Genomic DNA, 23,061 nt, shown 5'->3' with positions numbered 1-23,061 from the left:
TGTAGCATGTAGGTGATGAATCATGAGTTGTGAACTAAAAGTTGATGTAAGAAGTTTGACATGAAAACTGATGTTGTTAAGGGAGTTAACGACAAAAATAATTAGGGTTTTGGGCAAGAAAGGGTTATTCTCAGCATGGTTGGTTGATTGGAAATGTTTGGTAATCTACCCTTATGAGATTATTAACGGTCTTGCCCAGACCATTTTAAGGACCGGTTCGTAGAGCGACCATCCATGGCAAATAGAACAACCACAAGACCAATATGGTACGGCTTGGTCTAGTAATTAGATGTTCTCCCAGTGTTGCATGAGCCAATTGGATGTGTAGATAAGGAAGGGTTACTTCCCGATTCTACCCGACACAAGAGGGGGCTTCTGGGGTGGAGGGTTACTCCACTTATGTACGGCGGTGAATCCTCAGTGGGCAAGTGCATACTGGGAGACTCTTTGGAAAAGCCTCGTAGTGGTCTCTTGGCGCACACCTCGGAAGTGTGTAAGGTACCGGCAACAGAGAAGATCATGACTCGTGGGTAAAGTGTACAATCTCTGCAGAGTGTCAAATTGAATATTCAGCCGTGCTCACGGTTATGAGCAGCATGGACCCTCACATGATTAGTCGGGTGTATGTCTTTCATAGTTGAGAATTGGTTGAATTCTCGGAGGTTAAAGAAAATCTTTTGTGCACCTTTTCCTTTTTAAAATGAAATTTTGTTTTTCCATAGTTCAGCTTTTATGCAAATGAAACCCTAGAGATTAGGAAATCTTGATTCAAGCCACCATATCAAATTTAATTTTCCCCCACTTGTTGAGTATTGGAAATACTCACGCTTGCTGTTTCAGAAGGTGAAACTTTTGAAGAATTCCCTGAGGATGATTTCCCTGAAGATGATGCCGAGTTCTAGGCTTGTGGAGCTCCCGGTCGGCTGCCTGTTGGCATGGAGCTACGCTGTTCTTTTCCGCTGTGGTGTATTTTTCTTTTAGACCCGGGTGTGGTCATTTTGTATTAAATAATGTTGTAATAAAAAGCACTGTGTCTGTTATGCACTGATGACGTCGCTATATGTATGAATAAATTGATCCTGGCATACATATAGTTTACATCTGGTTTTGGTCTTAAAACTGGGTGTGACACACACCTGCCAAACGCTTACACTCATGGGGATTGCTTGCGGGGTCGGCGTCGTTAATGAGCTAGTGCAATATATTGTGTACTCATCTGTACTAAGTGTTATTCACTATATTATGTACTCATTTGTACTATACCATACACTTCAGTGTTCAAGTAATTACATTTAATTTACATAATCTTTTTCAACTAATTAGGACACATAACTTATTTATCAGCAACTTATTAAGCATTTGTATATATCATTTATGATATTTCATACATGTTTAATGTTTATTAAATAACCAGCAATTCGTGCTTTGGTGCAGAGCAAAAAAGTTACAGGGAAATCTCAATACCTATATGGCGAGAAATTCTAGTATTGGCTTCCCATAGACACATACAACGATCGATAAAGCATTAACTGCCTACTTGCAGGTTGTGCGTGGAGGAAAGGATGATCCCTTCAAAGAGAGCAACCTAATCCCAGCTGTGTCTAAATTGAATGCAAGACAACCATGTTCTGCGTTCACCGTTCCACTTCTATATGTAACAACCGACGACCTTAGGGCCCTCTTCCATGAGCGCCGCCAAATATACCTTAGGGTTTGCGAACTAGCCGACCATCCTTCTGTGCTGGGTTTCTGTATGAGGCAAAGAAGGATGGCGATGTTGCCCGACCAATATACATCCCACATACAGGTTCGTCATTTTCTATTTGATCACAATACTTATCTTATTGCTATTGATTCGAATACCCCTCTTTTACTTTAGGTGTTCCTAGAAGACACAGAGTTAATCAACAAAGAAATCCCACACTTCTTGGCAATGCAAATGCTCTTCAGCGGGGGTATGCTACCTGGTTCGCGTAGAAGATGACGAAGATCAGCGAACCCAAGGGGTACAAGAGCTGATGACAATTTCATGCCACCAATGCCTCGGCGTTCCACCAGCCACGCAGGAGAAGGTTCAACAAACACTACAAGAGCACGTGCTCGTACCGTGATACCTCAAGTCAACGATGATTTCATGCCACCAATGCCTCGGTGTTCCACCAGCCACACAGGAGAAGGTTCAACGAATAATACAAGAGCACGTGCTCGTACCGTGATACCTCAAGACGACGACGACTACGATTTCATGCCACCTATATCTCGACGTTCCACCAGCCACACAATAGAAGGTTCAACGAACAATACAATAGCACATGCTCGTACCGTGATACCTCAAGAAGACGACGACGACGATGATTTCATGCCACCAATGCCTCGACGATTTCACTAATCTACATCATCACTTTCCGCCGCCATTTTGAGATGATCACTAATACAAGGGTTAATGTTGCGCATGTTCGAATATACCTAAGTGTTAAGACTGTCCGCCGCCTTAGAGACTATATGGTTTCTTACTCATGCATTTTGAAATGTACAGTTACATTAGCAACTAATTTTTAATTTTGTTACATAAAATGCACAGCCCAAATCACATGAAATAGCAACACATCGTTACATAAAATGAAGAGCTAAATCGGCACGAAGAAAACATGTATTTCGGCACATAGTGTGCCGAATACACTTGATTTTCGGCACAATGTGTGTCGAAATACGCTTTGCCTGTATTCGGCACAGTCATTTTCGGCACACCATTATTCGGCACTGTATTCGGCACACGGTGTGCCAAAAATGACTTTTTCGGTACACCGTGTCCCGAAAAACCATTTTTGACACACCATGCGCCGAATACAAGTGCTAAATTTGTAAATACAGAAAACAGTTGTCCTTTTCAGTAAATACGCTCACGTATATTGTACAAATTCGTATTTTTGCCATTGTTGCCGTTGGCTATTTATAGGGTGAACTACTTGGCTAAACCTGGGTAGTAGCGAGTCCATATAACTGGTTAGCTTTCCAATGAAATGAATCCTAGTTGATGGTGGACTGTTGTTCCTTGCAATTCTCAAAATTCTAGTGCAAAATAATTGCTAGGTATATTATGACGGTCATTTACAGTTGTTTTGGGTTGGTATGTTTGTCTCTACACTAGGACCTCTTTAGAACGCGGAGTTATAAAAAATGTAGGAATAAGAAAAGGCATAGAATTGGAGTTGCCTATCTCTTTTTAAATCTTCTTAAAATACATTGGAATGAAAAAAAATCCCGAATTGCATCCAAAAATGACAGGTTAATGTGAGCTTGTCAACGTGATTAGGGACTCACAAGAAAACCGCATGAAATATCATTTGTATGGATCGTAGGAAAAACACAGAAATTCGAGGAAAGACAAAAACAAAGGTAACTTTTCAAAGGCTGAAGCTCATGTTAGATTTTCTCTAAAATTCTCAAGGATTGAGGCATTACATACGAATTTCATAGGATTCTAACATGCTCAAACCTTCAATTCAAAGGGCCATATAAAAAATTCACATAGGATTCAAATGGTGTAAAATTCCGACAAAAATCATTTGTTCTAAAGGAGCCCTAAAATAGCGATCACGAAAAGTTAACTAACATTTCTCAAGCATACACCCAAATAATAGGGGAAGATGCAACGTTAGTCAACTGAAATCACCTGTGACTCCCATCGACAATCACTATTGGGCACGACACTCGGTGAGGTTTGGGTACTAGGGGTTAAGGTTTGGGGTTTGTATCAGGGTTGAAGGGAAGGTCGTCGAGGCAAGCTGGTTTGGTGGTGGCAATGCGCAACGGGTAGGGCAGTGTCACACCTGGTTTTAACGGGTAAAATCAGATGTGACTTATGTGTACCCATGATGTTTAACACACATAAGGATGTCACAGGTGAAGTAAAAAAATAAATACTTTTATAGATAAACGTTAAACTCTTACATCAATTGACATATATTATCTTCTATGCAGATATCTGCAGCGAAATAGAAGCACTGGTGCCCAACAACACCGCAGGCAACTGACCAGGAAGCACGCATCTAGAACATCACAACCTCGTCTTGATAATCTTCAACATCTTCATTCACTGAGCAGCACCATGCATATCGCATGAGATAGAGAAAATAGCAAGTGTGAGCACATGATACGCTCAGCAAGTGTGAAAAAGATAATGATATATAGTCTTACAACAAGAATAGGCTAACACATGGTATATTTGTGTAAGTGCGACTAAAGAAAATAGTAATATAATTCAAAAGCATTAAGCAGTTATTAAGTGAATATAACCCAACAACTAAACATCACCCAAGGCTAACCACCTTACAAACCATAACTTTCCAACCATCACATGTATCATCAACCTATAGCCAAACCATTATCATGACCAACTAGTTATGTGAGGATCCAAGTCTCCCATAATAGTGGGTACGACTATTATAACAGTTTTACACTTTGCAGAGGTTGTCTAACTTTTAGCCACGAGTCATGATTTTCATGTTGCCTGTTCGTGAAACACTTAACATACGCCAGTGGTGTGCTGGCAGGAGAATCACTACGAAGCATGGTCCATCAATTTGGTCCTGGTACTCCAACGAATACCAGCCAAGTTTCTAATCGATATGCTAAGTCTTACTCATGTCGACCTTGTGTTTGGTACGGTATGTCTTGGGTTATCGCTCCACGAACTAATTCTTATATGTGTCACTTGGGCCAAGACTATTCAACGGGGAAATAACCAACAAAACCTAACACCTTTTCTTAGAACATATCCACAAGCTCACCATATGAACCACCATTATCAAACCAACTCCTTGCCCAAGACCTAGGGTTCCATGTTACTAAAACAAGTTCATCATCACCATTGCATATATCTACTAAACATGTATATGACACTTCCCAATATTTCAAAAGCATAGCTAAGCAAATCTACCTAAGAGACTTATATCAACTACCACTTAGGCTTTAAGAAATGTAAAGGAAGAACTAGGTAAATCCTAACATTGGTGACTACTCATCAAGTTGACAGACATTGCATATAATTTTGTAAAATAAAACATTAACACATAGGTTCAAGATTATCAAGGACACTTGCCTTTTACCCAACGCTGTTCAGTGTTGATGAAACCTTGGTCTTGAAGTCCCTTGAACTATTCCGGAACGCTATCGACTAATCGCAGGAACTACTAATAAACAACACAAAGCAAACACTAAGAAAAACATACCAAATATCATTAGAACACTTAAAAAACACTATGATTGGATATGTATGATTTTAGAAATATTTAGATACAAGAATCATCTAAATTGGAGTTAAGGTGAAAGAGAATGAGCTGTCGGGAGATGGATTAGGCTGAAAAGGAAAGACTAGTTCACTGGAGTTATCTTCTTATGAGAAAAGAGTTTATTATGCAATCATTGCGTCAATCTTGACAACGTCATTATGCATGGTTCAAGAAGTATAGGGCTGACTAGACTAAGGAGGATGATGTGGTGCTAACTTGGCATGTTATGCAAGCATCGATTTGGATTAAAGAAGAGGTACGATGAGGTCTAGTCTCGATCACCCATGATTAAATGGATGGGGTTACGCTTCTAGGTTAAGGATACTACAGGTAAGTCTGCATATCGGTGGTGCCTCATGTTTCGTCAAAGATAGCTATCGGGCGTGTGGCCATTGACATTGACACTGGATTTCGGTGGCATTTTAGCAAAACGAGGGATACATGGTGTAAAACGTAGAAAGGCTAACTCAAAGGCATGATCGGTTTTGGAAGGGGTCATCCAAGGTAGCAGTAAAATAGAGACGACTGCTACTAGGTTTGGTGGTGACTGCGAATAAATCCAGCAACAAAGACACTCGCGTTCCTGTAGATTGGCTATGAGTTTTGAGGAACCATTTAAATAGTGATGTTCATATTTCCCAGAAACACAATGCTATAGCATGGGTTTGGGTAGATCATCCCCTGAGAAGAAGAACAATCAGCAGATATGAAGCGGGTGACAGCTATGATATGTTGCGGTGGGCAACCACGTTTCGGTCATGTCACCCCTCAAACGGTGAAGGAATCATAGGGTAAAGTAGAATACTCTATAGGACAAGCCGTGACGCTGATGGCACATCCACACAGCTTCTGGATTGATAGGGAACGCGAATGCAAATCTGATGTGCATGCAGAACACATCCAGACTGAGGCAGCGGGCATGGTGATCGTGTTCCTAGGGGTGTCGGTGCTCTAATAGACGATTTGTTTGGAGAGGGCATGGGACACATCCTGGGGCACAATCTGGACAAAGGGTATGGTGATTAGACCTATGGTCGGCCGGAAACATCGATGTCAATCAGCAATGGCGTGACTGTCCGCGACAGTGATGACCATGACTACGTAGATCGAGCTTTGGCCAGGGCTAGAGCTTGGTTAGGAACTTAGTATGATGGTAAAGAAGTAGTAAGAGAGGAGAAGGAGAGGTCCTCACCTTGCTTCGATGGTCGAGGAAGGAGGATTCGTGGAGACGACGACGTAGTGCATCACGGGCGGCAGCGACACCGGTGAACGGCGGCGCACGGGCAAGGCAGCAGCGACTTCTAGGGCTTAGGGTGTGGAATAGGGTTAGGAGAGGGCGTGCAACTCCTATTTATAAGGTTAGTGATGGCTGGTTGAGGTGGAGTCCAAACCGGACATGACTCGAGTTCGAGTCGGTTATGATTTTCTTTTTCGTAACTCTCTATTCTGAGGATGATATCTCCACTGTCCGGACTTCAAATTGGATATTACTGGACTCTAAATTATAGTAATCGAAAAGATCTACAACTTTGATATTCATTGGAACTTCTGAAAACATCATCTTGATTTTAAAAAATACATGACAAGATAAACTGTTTGAACTCATACGCAACACTGATTTCGGGGGTCATAACTCCTAGTTCCATTATCCAAAAGAGGACTTCCATAGGTTCAAATCGAAGCTCTCAATGAGATCTACAACTTTGGTATTGTCAAGATTTGTATTTGAAGCTGTCTTGAACTCTGAAATTGTATGGGAAGAAGAGGATATCCAAGACTCCGCGAATATCTACATATTTCATGGATCTTTTTTGTTGGACCTTCTAGAAGATTTGGCTAAGAGTTTGGACTTAAGCAAGATTAAGTCCAAAGACATTTTAGGTATATCTAGGGTTTAGAAAAGAAACTTTTGCAGAGAAATTTAAATTGAACTAGAGAAGGATTTATATGATTAATGATTGAATAGATGATGATATTCGAGAATTTTAAATTTCAACTATTAAGATCCTTAACTTATTCACTATTGATTTTTACAAAAACCTTTTTAAAACATTTTTCACTCGAAATCAAATAGAAAGAAAGAGAAAAAGAACTCTAATGCATTTATCTGGCTCCTAACAAAACTCAGCATGCAATGCCCACAAAATAATAACATATATTGATTGAATGATTAAAAAAATAGGTTTTAAATCTATTCTACTGATGAAGCTATTTAATAATCTTAGAAAATTTTAAAAAGTTGTAAATTCTGAAAATTAAGGTGTTACAAATCTACCCCCTTAAAGGAATCTCTCCCTCAAGATTCGAGCAGATCAAAAACGAGATAAGGGATCTTGATCTTCAAGTTGTCTTCTCTCTTTCCAAATTATTTTTTCTTCTCGGTATTAACCTTATTGCCCTGGCATACTCTGCTCACTTTGCTTTTGACAGCTTTTGCAACTGTCTCGATAAATCTTGATTAATTACCCTAAGTATGTTGGATTTTCTCAAATATTCTATTCCTGATATCTTCAACGGTTGTAGTTGTTTCTAATATACTATTATAACTTTTTTGACATATATCACATAGGACCATATACTTTGCTACATCACTCTTGTTTTCATACTACCGATAACAATCCTTGAGATCATGATAAATCTTAGTGCTTTCTGATTCCTAATAATTTCGTAGCTTTAGCACTCCTGATAAATTTTCTTTATTTTTTAATGATCTTCTCATCTGTTGATTGACCTTAGCAGACCTTTTTATCCTTGAAGATTTTGTAAGGCATATCCTAATTCTTAGGAAAGAATACTTGTTCTTAGCAATCACTTCTGTGGTCGGAATGCAGCTTCTAGGTACTGTCCTTCATTTATTACACTTTATTACCTCATTACCTTTGTTGACTAGCCATTCCTAAGAACAACTTATGTTCCTTCGGATTCCAGAACCAATAGATTGGCTAGAAGGTCTACCCCCCTTAAAAGAGCGGACTTCTTTGACATGCATTTCCAGTTCATGAGAAGGAGATAGACATGTAGCCTTTGACACGGAATATATCACTCTCTTTTTTTGTGCCTACTGAGCTTCTATGAGCTTGATGGGATTTCATCGATCTTGGCTATCTTAAGTTACAACATGAAAGTCGTGACAGTCTGAATGTTGAACTGAGATCTTCATATGGGGTTTGGGAGTTGATCCAGTTCCGTGCGAGGTACTTCATGGAAAATCATTTGACCCAATGCATAGGTTCTCCACAGTGGACACACACCTTCTTATCGTCAGGTACAAGAATCCTCATGGGACATCGATTGGCATAGTGTCTTTTTCTTCACAGCAAAAACACACCTTCTATGTAGGGGTACTCTGCAAATTTTCTCTCCACCTGTGAAACTTTCTAGTTGATAGAACAAAGTGCTTGTTCAAGAGTGGAACCTAGCCGAACTGTTGTTTGCTTGATGGTCTTCAATGGCTTTCTTTCTCTTCTTGTTGTTGCCTTGCTTTCTACGCTTGTCTTCTGCACCCAGAGCTTCAACAATCTGTAGTAGACTTTTCATATTTTGAGTCATGCCTTGAAGGGTTTGAGTCTGCGTCTCTAAAAATTGTTTCTTGTTGAATTGATGTGGTATCTACTGGATCTTGTTGTTATTGTTGTTGGTACCTTTACCAAGCTAATCTTTCTTTGTGTTTACCATCTGATCGGGATTGAGGCAGAAGGTTTGGCAAGAAAAGAAGAGATTAGAAGGAGATAACTCTGCTATATTATTAACTATAGAGATATATAATGAATGGCGTTGTTACCAGATGCTAAGGCATCTCACAATGTATAGCAGCACTTAAACAGAAAATACAGATCAGACAAGGCACACAACACAAGCACACACTACTAATATCACTCTAACATTTTCGAAGATTAGGGAAAATCCTCCTATAACTCGAAGAACTAAAACTAGGAGTAGCGCAGAAGTAGATCTTCATGCCTTCAGTGTTGTGGCAGATCATTCTTCGCTATAGTGAAGGGTCTTCAACTCCATCATTGGAATCTTCATATGAGGTAAAAACATCGAATGAGATCTTCAAGTGCATCTTTCTCAACCGGAGAAATTGGGATGGTTCAACAACTAAAAGGTTTGGAAAGGAGGGAGGGAAGTGTTGGAGACAGTGATGGACCTAGTGCCAGAGTGTTGGGTAGGCACCTAATTAGTTTTTTCTTTTTTTTCCTTTTTTTGACGAACCATAGGCTAGATCACATACTGAATTAAACTTGGATCAGATCTTAGGGTAGTCCCAGGCCCACCTGGACTACCCTCTGGATCCGCCCCTGGTTGGAGATTCATTTTTCTCAATAGGTTGAAGTAGGTAAGTGTTGGGAATTCATTTTGCTCAACCGAAGAGAGAAACTGAGGGGTCAGAAAAGCACGGGAATGCGTTTTTCAAATAGACTTTTAAAATATGACCTTATGGTATGACTATTCTATCTAGCCTTACGTCCTATGATCAATATGGCTCTGGTACCACCTCTATCACATCCGGTTTTAACGGACAAAACCAGATACGATTTATATGTGCGCCTAGGATGTTCAACACACATAAGGACATCATAGGTGAAGTAACAAAAGCAATACTTTTATAGAATAAATGTTAAACTTTTACAACAATTGATATATATATTATCTTCTATGTAGATATCTGCATCGGAACATAAGCACTAGTGCCCAACAACACTGTAGGCAACTGACCGGGAGACACGCACCTAGAATGTCATAGCCTCATCTTGATAACCATCAACATCTTTACTCACTGAGCAGCACCATGTATATCGCATGGGATAGAGAAAATAACAAGTGTGAGCACATGACGCACTCAACAAGTGTGAAAAAGATAATGATATATAGGCTTACAACAAGAATAGGCTAACACATGGTATATTTTCGTAAGTGTGAGTAAAGAAAACAGTAATGTAATTCAAAAGCATTAAGCAGTTATTAAGTGAATATAACCCAACAACATAACAACTAGACATTACCCAAGGCTAACCACCTTGCAAACCATAACCATCCAACCATCACCTGTATCATCAACTTATAGCCAAACCATTATCATGACCAACTAATCATGTGAGGATCCAAGTCTCCTATAACCGTGGGTATGGCTATTATAAAAGTTTTATACTTTGCAAAGGTTGTCCAACTTTTAGCCATGAGTCGTGATTTTCAATGGCATTTCAGTGAAATAAGGGATACATGGTGTAAAACGCAGAAATTCTAACTCAAAGGCATGATCAGTTTTCAAAGGGGTCGTCCAAGGTAGCCGCAAAACAGAGACGACTGCTACTAGGTTTGATAGTGACTGCGAATAGATACAGCAACAAAGACGTCCGCGTTCCTGTAGATTGGCTATGAGTTTTGAGGAACCATCTAAATAGAGACCATCATATTTCCTAGAAACACAGTGCCATAGCACGGGTTTGGTCAGATCATCCATTGAGAAGAAGAACGATCAGCAGAGATGAGACGGGTGACGACTGTGACATGCTGCGGTGGGCAACCACGTTCCAGTTGTGTCTTCCTCAAACGATGAAGGAATCCGAGGGTCAAGTTGAAGACTCTATGGGACACGTCGTGATGCTGATGGCAGATCCATACAGCTTCTGGATTAGTAGGGAACACGAATGCAAATCTGGTGCCCTTGCAGAATGTGTCCAAACTGGGGCAGTAGGCACGGTGATCACGTTCCCAGGGGCGTCGGTGCTCTAGTAGCCGATCTGATTGGAGCGGGCATGGGACACATCATGGGGCACGATCTGGACAAAGGGTATGGTGATTAGACCTATGGTCGACCGGGAACGTCGATGCTAATCGGTAATGGCGCAGCTGACTGCGACGGTGACAACCATGACTGCGTAGATTGGGCTTTGGCCAGGACTAGAGCTTGGCTAGGAACTTAGTATGTGTTGGTGATATGCCCTAGAGACGATCGAGTTTGCGAATTGGATCTGCTAATGGGCTTTAATGTTGATTAAAGGACCATTAGGGTTTAGAGTCATAATGGGCTTTAATGTTGATTAAAGGCCCATTAGCGTGCTCTATATAAGAATAGGCAGGGGCCAAGGCGCATTGAGTTTTTTCGAAAAACAGATCTTGCCACCAAAAACCCTGGCCGCCTTCTATTCCCGAACTCCCTTCGAAACCCTATCCGGGCGCGCGGTGCTAGCACACCGGCGCACGGCGATTCCATCCTTGTACGTGTGGATACCGTAGAGGCGCTGCTACTATTGCGGTGTTGATCTGCTCGGGGGTACTCGGGATGTGCTCGGGGGTGCTCGGGACGTGCTCGGGGTACTCGGGACGTGCTCGGAGGTACTCGGGTTGTGCTCGGGAGTACTCGGGACGTACTCGCGAGTACTCAAAAGGTGCTCGGGACGCGCACGACGTTGGATTGGTCTGCTCCAACTCTTCTTCCGCTGCACTGCTCGTCAAGTGGTAATGATTCATGATCCCCTACTCGCATGGCTTCCTGGTTCAATGCGATAGAGAAAATTTATTTTGTGCTAGCGTAGCCTACCCATTCCCCAACAGTATGATAGTAAAAAAGTAGTAAGGAAGGAGAAGGAGGGGTCCTCACCTTGCTTCGATGGTCGAGGAAGGAGGATTCGCGGAGACAACGACGTAGCACATCACCGGCAACGGCGGCGGCGGCGGCACCGGTGAATTGCGACACACGAGCAAGACAGCAGCGGCGTCTAGGGCTTGGGGGTGTGGAACAGGTGTAGTATATGGAATGAAACTCCTATTTTATAAGGCTAGCGATGGCTAGTTGAGGTGAAGTTCAAGCCGGACACGACTCGGATTCGAGTTCGAGTCGTTTACGGTTTCTTTTTCGCAACTCTTTATTCTGAGGATGGTATCTCCACCGACCGGACTCCAAATTGACATTTCTGGACTCTAAATTTATTACTCGAAAAGATCTATAACTTTAGTATTCATTGGAACTTCCAAAAATGCCATCTTGATTTTAAAAAATGCACCACAAGATAAACTGTTTGAACTCAGACTTATCTGCGCAGCACTGATTTCAGGGGCCATAACTCCAAGCTCCATTATCCAAAAGTGGAGTTACATAGGTTCAAATCAAAGCCCTCGACGAGACGTACAACTTTGGTATTGTCAAGATTTGCATTTGAGGTCGTCTTGAACTCTAAAACCACGTGGGAAGAAGAGGATATCCAGGACTCTGCGAATATTTATAGATTTCGTGGATCTTTTTGTTGGGCCTTCTAAAAGACTTGGCTAAGAGTTCGGACTTGAGCAAGATTTAGCCCAAAGATAGTTTAGATATATCTAGGGTTTAGAAAAAAAATTTGTAAATAAATTTAAATTGAACTAGAGAAGGATTAAATATGATTAATGATTGAATAGATGATGAATTCAAGAATTATGAATTCCAATCATTAAGATCTTTAACTTATTCACTATTGAGTTAAAAAAAAAACCTTTTTGAAACCATTTTCACTCGAGACACCAAAGAGAGAAAGAGAAAAAGAACACCAGTGCATTAATCTAGCTCCTAACAAAATTCAGTATGTAATGCACACAATATAATAACATATATTGATTGATTGATTAAGAAAATAGGTTTTAAACCTATTCATCTTAAAATTTCTTGAAAAGTTGTAATTTTGAAAATCAAGGTGTTAGGTGGCAATGCAACATTGCGCTACCAGCCGCAGTGGCGGAGGATTAGTGGTGGGCAACATTAGGGCATGGTCATTCACTTGATGGAGGAGGAGGGAGGCAGGGAAACAAGACATCGATGTAGTGAAACGAGCGTGGTGTTGCGGTGGTGAAGAAAAGATGGGTTGGAACAAAGTACAACTATCGTTCAATGTAGGTTCGATGAGCTAGACACCTCAACTGAGATTTTATCGATTTTATGGTCGATTGAAGATGGGCAATGTCTTTAGTCATTTACAGTCGACCGAAGACGTGTAGTTTGGACTTTCAACTACCAAACATGTAATCATTTTTAGAAATCTTTGTTTTCCACCTAAAAGGCAAGGGAAATCTTTGCTTTCATTTCATATTATTCTAGTCATTCATTCCATGCATCAACATATTCAACCAGGCTGAAACGGAACATTTAGAGCATGTTTGGTTGCTCACATGAGTCTCATCCTGGCTTAGACCATGCATAGAATCTGGTGGAGAAGGTTGTTTGGTGCCCTGAATCCACTATAACGGTCTGGCTCATCGGTTGCATCCGCAGTGAAGCCCAATCAAGCTTCACTCGTGGGCCAGGCTGATCTGATGCAAGCGCAAGGTGCAATGGGCCCACTTGCAGATGGTTATGGTTACCTCTCGCGGCCACCTCCTCGCTCCTTGCTTAGAGCGCCGCCGAGCGATTTCCACCGTGCTGCCCTCGAATCCAATGCGCGCGAGCCTGGGGAAGCAAGGAAGAAAGCCCCTGCCACCATCACCCTAATCGATTCTTGTGAGAACCCCATCTTCTTCCAGGAATTGGGTACCCTACCATCTTCTTCCCCAAGTCCGACGACCCTCTGCGCCCTTCACCGATGAACCACCACCGTCGAGCTTCGCTTGTTCAACATGAGCCTCAGTGAACCTTCCGTGGTTCTCCTCTCCCTTCCGCGCATGACGATTTCCCATTAGCCCAACACCGGCGTGCACCTCCAAGGGAGCCGTGAGCCGCTGCCGCTCTGTCCTCATCATTGGCCAAGCTCCACTGAGTCGCGTCGGCTGAGTAGCCCTCAAATGGATTCCCCATAGGGCGATCGACCTCCTACCGCTGAAGATCCACCGGATTCGGTTCGGAATCGCCGGTGAGGCTGATGCTGGTGACCTCATCGTACCCGCCACCATGCGTGCTGGTGAGACCAACCTCCAGCGAGACCCCTTCCAAAGCAGAGATAAAGGGTTAGGAATCGATCTGTTGAGGGGAGCATAGAGGAGATGTGGGGCCGCGATTTATCGCCGGTGTCAGCTCCTGTATTTGCCACAGTTGTTTTGTTTTGCTGACCAGAGTCGACACTTGCGCTGTGGCCATGCAAGTATGCATGCTTTGACATGCGTACATGCATTCTAGGATGGCATAAGCACACCACTCTCTATACACAGGTCACACAACCATCCTTATATAGACAATCAATCATAACCTTAGTTTATTCAACCTCTCATACAATCTCAGATTTGATTAACCAAACACAAACTTAGCTCAATCTGTCTAAATAGATGCAACTAACTAATTTTTTTTTCTTCAACAAATATAACTTCAGTTAATCTACATATACAAATATAACTCTATAAAATCTTATTCCACAAACTAAACATATTCTTATAATATACGAAAAACACATCCTCACAAACTAGCATCTAAAAGGACAAAACTCTAAGGGCCCGTTTGGCAGAGCTCCAGATTCAACTTCTGAGCTGAATCTGGAGGAGCTCTGCCAAACAGCAGAATTTGGCTTTAGCTCCCTGAGTGAATCACTTCTCCTGATTCACTGAAATGAACTAGAAATTGATGAGCTGAAAAAAGTAGCTTCTCCTGAAAAGCTGACCACGCTGATTCTCCTGATTCATAGAGTTTATCCTAGATAATCATTAAGAATCACTTTCAGCCACAGAATCACTTTATCAGAGAATCAATTTTTTTAAAGAATTTGAATCAGAAGAAACTCTGCCAAACGAGCCCTAATACAGATCCGCTCCCCCTCCCACCAACCCAACCCGCAACACCATTCTTCCATCCACGCCCAAGCGGAAACCGAAACCACCCCCAGCCCAAACCCACGCTGAGAGATCAGAACCCCAAGCAAGCGCCCTCACGCCACGACGACCCCCCTCACCCGAATTCCCCACCTCGTCATGCCCGATTGCGCCGATCCCTTCCCCTCCCAGCCGGATCCAGACATGCCGCCGCGGAAGCCCCTCGCCGGCAGCGGCGGAAAGCTCAAGAAGCCCCTCACAGACAAGCAGCGCGCCGCAGCGGAGCAGCGCCTCGCGCACCTCCGCTCCAGCCTCCTCCTCCGTCCCCTGGACGGCCCCTCCCGGACCCTCCCGCCGCCCCACGAGGCCGCCCTCCGCGCGCTCGGCCTACTCGACTTCGCCCACCTTGACCTCGCCTCCGACGCCCCGCGCCCCGATCTCGTCGCCCCGCTCGTCGCCTACTACGACCCTGCCTGCAAGCGCAGCTTTGTCCGCGGCGTCCGCGTGGCCGTCTCCCGCCACGACCTCGCCCGGGCGCTCTCCCTCCCGCCGAAGCCCGCGGCCACGGCGGAGGCCCCGCCCGACGTGGACCCCGCCGCGGTGGCCTCAGCCGTCATGCATCTCCTGCAGGAGTACGTCCTGCTCCCGTTCCAGGGCGACGACATGTGCATACTGCCCCAGGAGGTGGCCGCCGCGGAGCAGGCGGTCAGGGAGGGGGCGGCGCATAGGGTTGACTGGACAGGCCTGATCTGGGGCCTCGTTGAGAAGGAGATGCTCGAGTTGCCCAAGAGGGACGACGGGGTTTGCTACTACGGGCCGCATCTGCAGAGGCTCATTTGGGCACAGAAGCCGAAGCTGTTCGAGCAGGTGGAGCAAGGGGACAGAGGGGAGCTTGTCCGGGAGGCGTCTGTGGATGTGGATATGGAAGAGGAGGATGAGGATGCCGTTGTGAAAAGCAAGAGTCTGGAGGAGCTGGAGCTGGCAGATGGGGATGCGGATGCGAGGAGCAAGAGCTTGAAGGAATCAGAATTTGGTAATGCTGACGCGAGGAGCAAGGGCTTGGATGAGTTGGAGTTGGGGGATGCCAACACGAGGAACAAGATCTTAGAGGAGCTGGGCTTGGGGGATGAGGATGTGAGGAGTAAGTCAATGGAGGAATCAGAGGCAGTGGATGAGGATGCAAAGTTCAAGAGCTTGGATGAATCGGAGGCATTGGATGAGGATGCAAGGGGCAAGAGCTTGGATGAATCAGAGGCAGTGGATGAGGATGCAAAGTGCAAGAGCTTGGATGAATCGGAGGCATTGGATGAGGATGCAAGGGGCAAGAGCTTGGATGAATCAGAGGCAGTGGATGAGGATGCGAAGTGCAAGAGCTTGGATGAATCGGAGGAAGTGGATGAGGATGCGAAGTGCAAGATCTTGGATGAATCAGAGGCAGTGGATGAGGATGCGAAGTGCAAGATCTTGGATGAATCAGAGGCAGTGGATGAGGATGCGAAGTGCAAGAGCTTGGATGAATCGGAGGCAGTGGATGAGGATGCGAAGTGCAAGAGCTTGGATGAATCGGAGGCAGTGGATGAGGATGCAAAGTGCAAGAGCTTGGATGAATCGGAGGCAGTGGAGGAGGATGCAAAATGCAAGAGCTTGGATGAATCGGAGGCAGTGGAGGAGGATGCAAAATGCAAGAGCTTGGATGAATCGGAGGCAGTTCATGAGGATGCGAAGGGTACAAGCTTTGATGAATTGGGGACAATGGATGAGCCTGCAAAGGGCACGGACATGGATGAATTTGGCTTGGGGTTTGTGACTGTTGCGGGGCCTGGTACACATGAGGTGATGCCTTTGGATAATGATGATGCGGTGGAGGCGGCACCAGAGAGAAGTGATGATGTTGCAGTGGCTGAAGAAGAGGATGGTGAAGGGCCGTCAGTGGACATAGTGGTGACACAGGAAGAAGTGGTGGCTGTAGCAGAGGATGTGGGGGCTGAGGAGACAGAAGGGGAGGAAGAGAAGGATGCAACAGGGTTGAGCTTGGGGATTAACTCTACTGATGGTTATGATAGTATGGATGTGGAAGAGGACATGAATGTTGAAAATCTGGATGAGGATGGCAGTGGCAATGAAGAGGCGGAGGAGTCAGAGGATGATGCATTTGAGGAGTGTAATGGTAGGGAGGACATGAATTGGAGAATTGGGGATGGCAAGGGGGATGAGGGAATGACACATTGTTTACAGCGCTGTAACACATTTGGGGGCATGGAGTTTGAGAATTTGAATAAAGGGGAGGCTGAGATGAGGGATGAGTTGAGGTTTGACAGTTTCTCTGGAAGGGGATCGTTGGAAAGGATGACATCATCAAACCTCCTCGAAGCTATGAACTCAATTCCCCCATCATACAATGTGACGGAGAATGTGCATGACCTGTCTTCTGGGGAATTCTTGGCTATGGGGGCTGATGCACATAAGAATGGAGTGGATCTGGGACCAGGGACCTCGTATTTATTTGGGAATAATGGTAAGAGGCACATCGGTGATAGTGACGGGTACAATGACAATATGCAGGTACAAGAGCAGTTTCCTCAGTCCAATCAACAAAAGAAGATGCGCCACAGCAACAGTAGCAGCATATCACCTGGATCAGCAGTCTTCAATGCAAATATTTCGTTACCTGTACAGAACTTGATGGTCGAGGCAAGCAGGCTCTATGGGCAGATGGAGCAAGAAGTTCAAAGTTTGCAGTTCGAGAAACAACAGTGGGCTAACATGCTGCAGCAGAAGGAAGCCATTATCCAATCCCTAAACTCATCTCGGTTTGAGCAACAGAATAAGTATCAAGTGGAGCTTAGACGCTTTGAGCATGATCTGAATGTTATGGCACAGTTGGTCACTGGTTACAAGAAAGCTTTGAAACAGACCCGGGCCTCTTTTGATGAGTACAGGAAGAAGTTCCCTTGTAACAAGCCTCGTTATGTTGATGTTCCTGGTGGTGGTGGCCTTGTTCTTAGTGTGAGGGAGTTGGAGAGGAAGCAGTTGGAGGAGCAGCAGCAGAAACTTGCTGCAGCAAATGAAATGATTGGAAAGTTCCGGTATGAATGGTTCTCAAAGCTTGACGAGTGGATGCTTTCTGTTGATTCGCTGGGGAGCAGAATTGAAGAACTGTCTAAGGAGATCAATCTTCTCAAGGAGAACAGAAAAACAAAATATGCAACCCTGGCTACAGAGGAATGAGTTCCCTCACAATCAGGTATATGAATTAAATGATCTGGAAAATGCCATGTTTACTGTGTGGTTGAGATGTGCTTATTTACTGTTTGTTTCAGAGTGTATGCACATTGCATGTAGATCAGTAGAATGCTAAAATATTGTTTAAGGCCTTTATTATTTTTCTGAGCACTTTTTCTTTAATGAACTACTAGAATAATATAATTAATGAGACAACTATGGTAGATAAACAAAACAACCTGCTTGATTCATACCATGCAGTATTCTCCACTTGCCTTAATCTATATAGTGCTTCTTAGATAATTTTTTCCCATTGAACTGCTACATCTTGGAATCGCCAGAGGATGTTATATCTCCTTTTGTTTTGGCTTGTTAGTAAGTAGTAACCATCTTTTGTAAATATTTTGAGTTAGTTTTCAGGTCTATAGGTCAACTTGGCTGAGTATATACTATGCTATAATCTGTTACCAGTATCCTTGATATAGCTGAATGCTTCATTAAAGTAGCATGCAATTGTCAGGTTAGTTGGTTCAGATCAGTTCAAGGTGAAATATGGACTGTAGGTTTAAGCCTGAATATTCTACTAAGTTAACAGAATGTGCAGTCTTGCTGTTAGGTTATGAGAAGTTTCTAATGGCCTAGTGATCATATTACTTGATGGATCATTGCTGATAGATTAAGGATGCTAAGTCAGTATATGGTATGTATTTTGAATACTTAATAACCTATAGAGAACTTATGATTACCTGCAAAATGAGCGCTCACTCCATAGCATTTAAATCACTCTCCTTCCCGTTGATCATTGAAATGCTTTAATCATGGATTCATGGTGGTTGGGAGGGGATAGTAATCGTGATTTTACCATAATGAAATTTGTATTATCCCAATTCTAACCAGAAGTTCGGAACCAATGGGGTTGAGCTTGATACTTAATCATGTAAATACGAGTAAGAATCGAGTTCATACATTATGCCACATCAATAAGTTATAGTCGATCATTCAATTGACTTTATGATGCCTGTACAAACATTAAGCATTGGCAAATTTGTCTACAAGACACTATTAAAACGTGGCTTTAGGTGTAGGACACCCATATTTTCGATAGTCCCCAGGACACCGCAGCGAATTAAATATCATATCTAGACGAGGGAGGAGAGAGAGAGCTTTCAAAATGTTGCTGGTGGCCTTGGCTACACTGGTCGAACGAGACCGCATCTGGATCAGGCCCATTGCACCATACCGCATCGGAGGATGGGAGGGAGAGACCGACATGGTTGAGTCAAGGTGGCTAAAACATGTCCCAAGCCGCAGAACTGTCTTTTCCCCATCTCCCTCTCTCCTCCCTCAGCCAGATATGATTAATTTGCTATGGTGTCCTGTAGGCAATACCACGATTTCGTGGTGTCCTGGAGCTAATATCAAAAATAATAGTGTCCTACAACCAAAGCCACATTTTATTAGTGTATTATAGACAAATTTGCTTATATGGGGAGAGTAATATAAAATTTTACTCCATGACTTTTATATGTATCGGAAATTCTACCTTATGGTTGTTGCAACGCTTGTGTCCAATTCTAGTATATCTTAAATACCAGTTATGATAGTTCTGAGATGAGTTTTGGTTTATGAATTTGGTATCAGCCAGCCAGTGTCAAATTATTTACTTGAGAATCAAATTACAATGCATATTTGGTTAGTTTTCGCTACTGAATTTGAAGTTGAGATCGTTTGCAAACCACGAATTGGGCAGAACTTGTCCCCAAATTAACAGCTTAATATTTTGCCAAAAAGGAAAAAAAATTCACAAAGAGCTGCTTGAGAAGTTTCTAAATGATTTTGTTGAGCGATGTTCTTAGTTTCATAGTAACTGTAGCTTGGTTAGGATCTTTTGAGGTCATGGATAAATTGTTGTAGCTGTCAAAATCACATATTAAGTGTTACTCATATTCCAATATAAGGGCCTGCAGGCCCGTACATAACGGCTGGTTCCATGCCTTAGCAGTGTATGCCTTGGTTATGAAAAAATAGTACCACTAGAGTACTAGTTGTCTTCAAATGTACTTAGACAAGATAATGATTTTGTAGTTGTTACTAATTCATGTAATATAAGCTAATGGTAAAACCTTAATCTTGAAGATGAAATAAAGTGTTTTTAATGTTTCAAAATGGAGTAGTCATTGGATGAGATGGCATGATTTTCTGAGAGTCAGGTCTGCTTGTCCTGGCAACAGCAATCTGTAAATATGACCGGTTTTTTAGAAACCAGCTCGGAGCCATAAGAACTTTGAGGGTTATGCCAGAGTATTCAGTTTTCGGTTCACAGTTAACTGCAAGCATATCAGTTTGAGTTTCAAGTTTCGTTTTCACCAAATTATGAGATCGATTCAACACATAGAACTGAGTAATTATAATTTTTTAAATGTTTTTTGTGCTCTGGAACTTTTCTCTTGCCATCATTGTAATCCAATCAATGGTTTTTTTCCTGTGTGTGCTCCGGTTTCATGCAATGTCTAAATGTTGTATGCAAACAAGCACGAACGCCGATTTACATATTAAGTTTTAATCTTGTGTTTTGTGCAGCTTGTATTTGACCAGAATATGCTTAGTAGTTCTTATTCTTTTTGTTGGATAGCATTTTGCACAAGCTGAAAATCTCCCGTCTTTTTAGGCAGGCTCGGATGTGAAGATGGTGCATAGGATGTTTTGATGTCAATGAGCTCACATCAACGGCTGTTGCTACCTGATGGTACATACTGTAGCAGAGATAATTATGTCGCATGTAAAAACTCGGACGTATCATCATAAGGGGACGCTTTGATGATTCGTGCTTAATTTAGATGCCTCTAGGGTCTTTTTAATCTATATCGAAGTGTGCATTCATATCCTTAATTTTGAATTCCCAGTTATTCATTAACGATATACATAGGCCTTACAGGGTTCTGCCAATATCCCAATGTCATACCCTAGGTAACAAATGCGAAGAGTAGCCAAGTGGAAGCACGGCTTTTTTTTCATCTCGAACCGGAAGGAGAACCGTTCTTCATTATAAAAGAACGGTCAACAAAAAGAGCTCAAAAGCTCACAGAAAAAAAACCGCAAACAAACAAAAGGGGGAAAACAAAACGAAAGGTAAGACAGGAAAAAAGACCAACACCATAGGAAGCCAGAAGAATAAACTCCTGGCCGGCACGTCACGCTACTAACGCAGACATGCCCGTCGCGCCCGCCATGGTCCAGAGCGCCACCTCATCCCAAATAACTTGCTCCAGCCAGCGCTCCGGCGACCCGCTGCCATCAAATACAAATTCATTCCGGTGTTTCCATATGCATCAAGCTGAGAGGATAACTAAAGAGTTGAGACCCCGGCAACTATCCATGGGCGCCGAGATGCCGCCCTGCGCCAGCCACCAGTCACTGAAACAAACGTCGGCTGGCTGTGGGGTGAGCTGCTACATTCCCACCTTGGCCAGGATGTGGAACCGAATTTGCCGCGAGAAAACACAGGAGGCAAGCAAGTTTTGCACTGTCTCCTGATCACACAGTGGACACCTAGCTGGGTGAGGTAAACCTCGGCGAGCCGGACAGTTAGCCGTCCAGCACCGGTTTTTAATGGTCAGTCACAGAAAAAACCTACATATTAGTGGCACCTAAGACTTCCATAACCTCTTCCATAGCTCGAACCCTATGCTTCCCAGAAAAAAACATCTTATAAGTTGACTTCACTGAGTACTGACCCAAGGCCGAATGTACCCGGGAATGGTCGTCCAACACATCCTCTTGAAGTTTCAAACCGTCCAAGAAGTCCCAAACCTGAAGATACTCAATGATAGTGTTGGGAGATATTTAAACGGTGTAATGTGGTATCACTATAGCTATCATGGTATCTTAGCCACCGCATGGTATGTAAAGGGTGAAATGATAAAAGTACCCTCTCGAAGCATATGATTGTAACATAATATTTTAAGAACAGGTTGGTAATTTTCTTTGCCCATTCTCTATAAATATGTCCTCTAAGGGCAGAATAGGGGGGCCAGAGGTTTTTCCCCATTATACAAATCTCGTCCTTCTCTGCTCTGTCCTTTGGCTCACAGGTTCTTCTCCAAGTTTGAGTATCCTCTCTAGAAGAGGCTCTCACCGTACTTGTTCGGGGAAAACATCATGAGGCTTGAATCGAGCTAGGTTGAATTTGGGCCTAAACAACATGAGGATTGAATCGAGCTCAAAAACAACAGGGAAATGGTGGGGGATAGCACACCTCAGCTTATGGAAGCTTTCTATTAGATTGGAATGCTTCGGGGAGGCTCCGGTTCGCGGATCGGCTCTTGAAGTGATGGTGAAGATTACGGTCGATGACATGTCTCTAGCGAGAGAGAAGAGGGGGAAAAACTTGGGGAAGTCCTCCGAGAAGCTTGTGGGAGTTCCCACCTCCGATCTTCGGCCTTCAAACACGATGAGCAGAGCTCTCTTTCTCTCTCTAGGGTTGGGTGGAGAGAGGGAGAGTGAGAGAAAAGTGCGAGGGAGAGAGCAAAAGGAAGTGATCTATCCACTTAACTCGAGCCTCTGCGTGCTGGCGGTCAGACCGCGAGCTCAGGTGGTCAAACCACGGGAAATCCACATGGTAGCCCACGTGGCAGCGCACCTGGTGGTTAGACCGCGGGTGACACCGATCAGACCGTGAGGGGGTTCTTTTGCTGAAATTTTCCTAAGTCTCCCCTCATCATCCTCCTTCTATACTTTTCCTTCTCCAAGGTATGTAGGGATTCTCCAAAGTGCTCTAAACCATATCTAAGGTGTTTGAAACATGTTTAACTAGTTTTTGATAGACAAACAAGTGCAAGCACAT

General features: G+C 43.4%; 1 protein-coding gene across 2 annotated transcripts; it reads left to right on the top strand.

Annotated features, from left to right (window-relative positions):
• Positions 1-15,031: 15,031 nt before the first annotated feature.
• On the top strand, positions 15,032-21,080 carry LOC133883640 (uncharacterized). Of its 2 annotated transcripts, none has more exons than XM_062323015.1 (2): positions 15,032-18,240; positions 20,891-21,080. In XM_062323015.1, the coding sequence occupies exon 1, from the start codon at positions 15,156-15,158 to the stop codon at positions 18,222-18,224; it is 3,069 nt and encodes a 1,022-aa protein (XP_062178999.1). In that variant the 5' UTR covers positions 15,032-15,155; the 3' UTR covers positions 18,225-18,240; positions 20,891-21,080. The 2 variants fall into 2 exon arrangements, with proteins under 2 accessions (XP_062178999.1, XP_062178998.1); XM_062323014.1 differs by having other exon boundaries at positions 20,887-21,080.
• Positions 21,081-23,061: the final 1,981 nt, after the last annotated feature.

Source organism: Phragmites australis, chromosome 10 (genome assembly GCF_958298935.1).
Source record: "Phragmites australis chromosome 10, lpPhrAust1.1, whole genome shotgun sequence".
Lineage (NCBI taxonomy): Eukaryota > Viridiplantae > Streptophyta > Magnoliopsida > Poales > Poaceae > Phragmites > Phragmites australis.
This window is presented reverse-complemented; position numbering and strand designations above follow the sequence as displayed.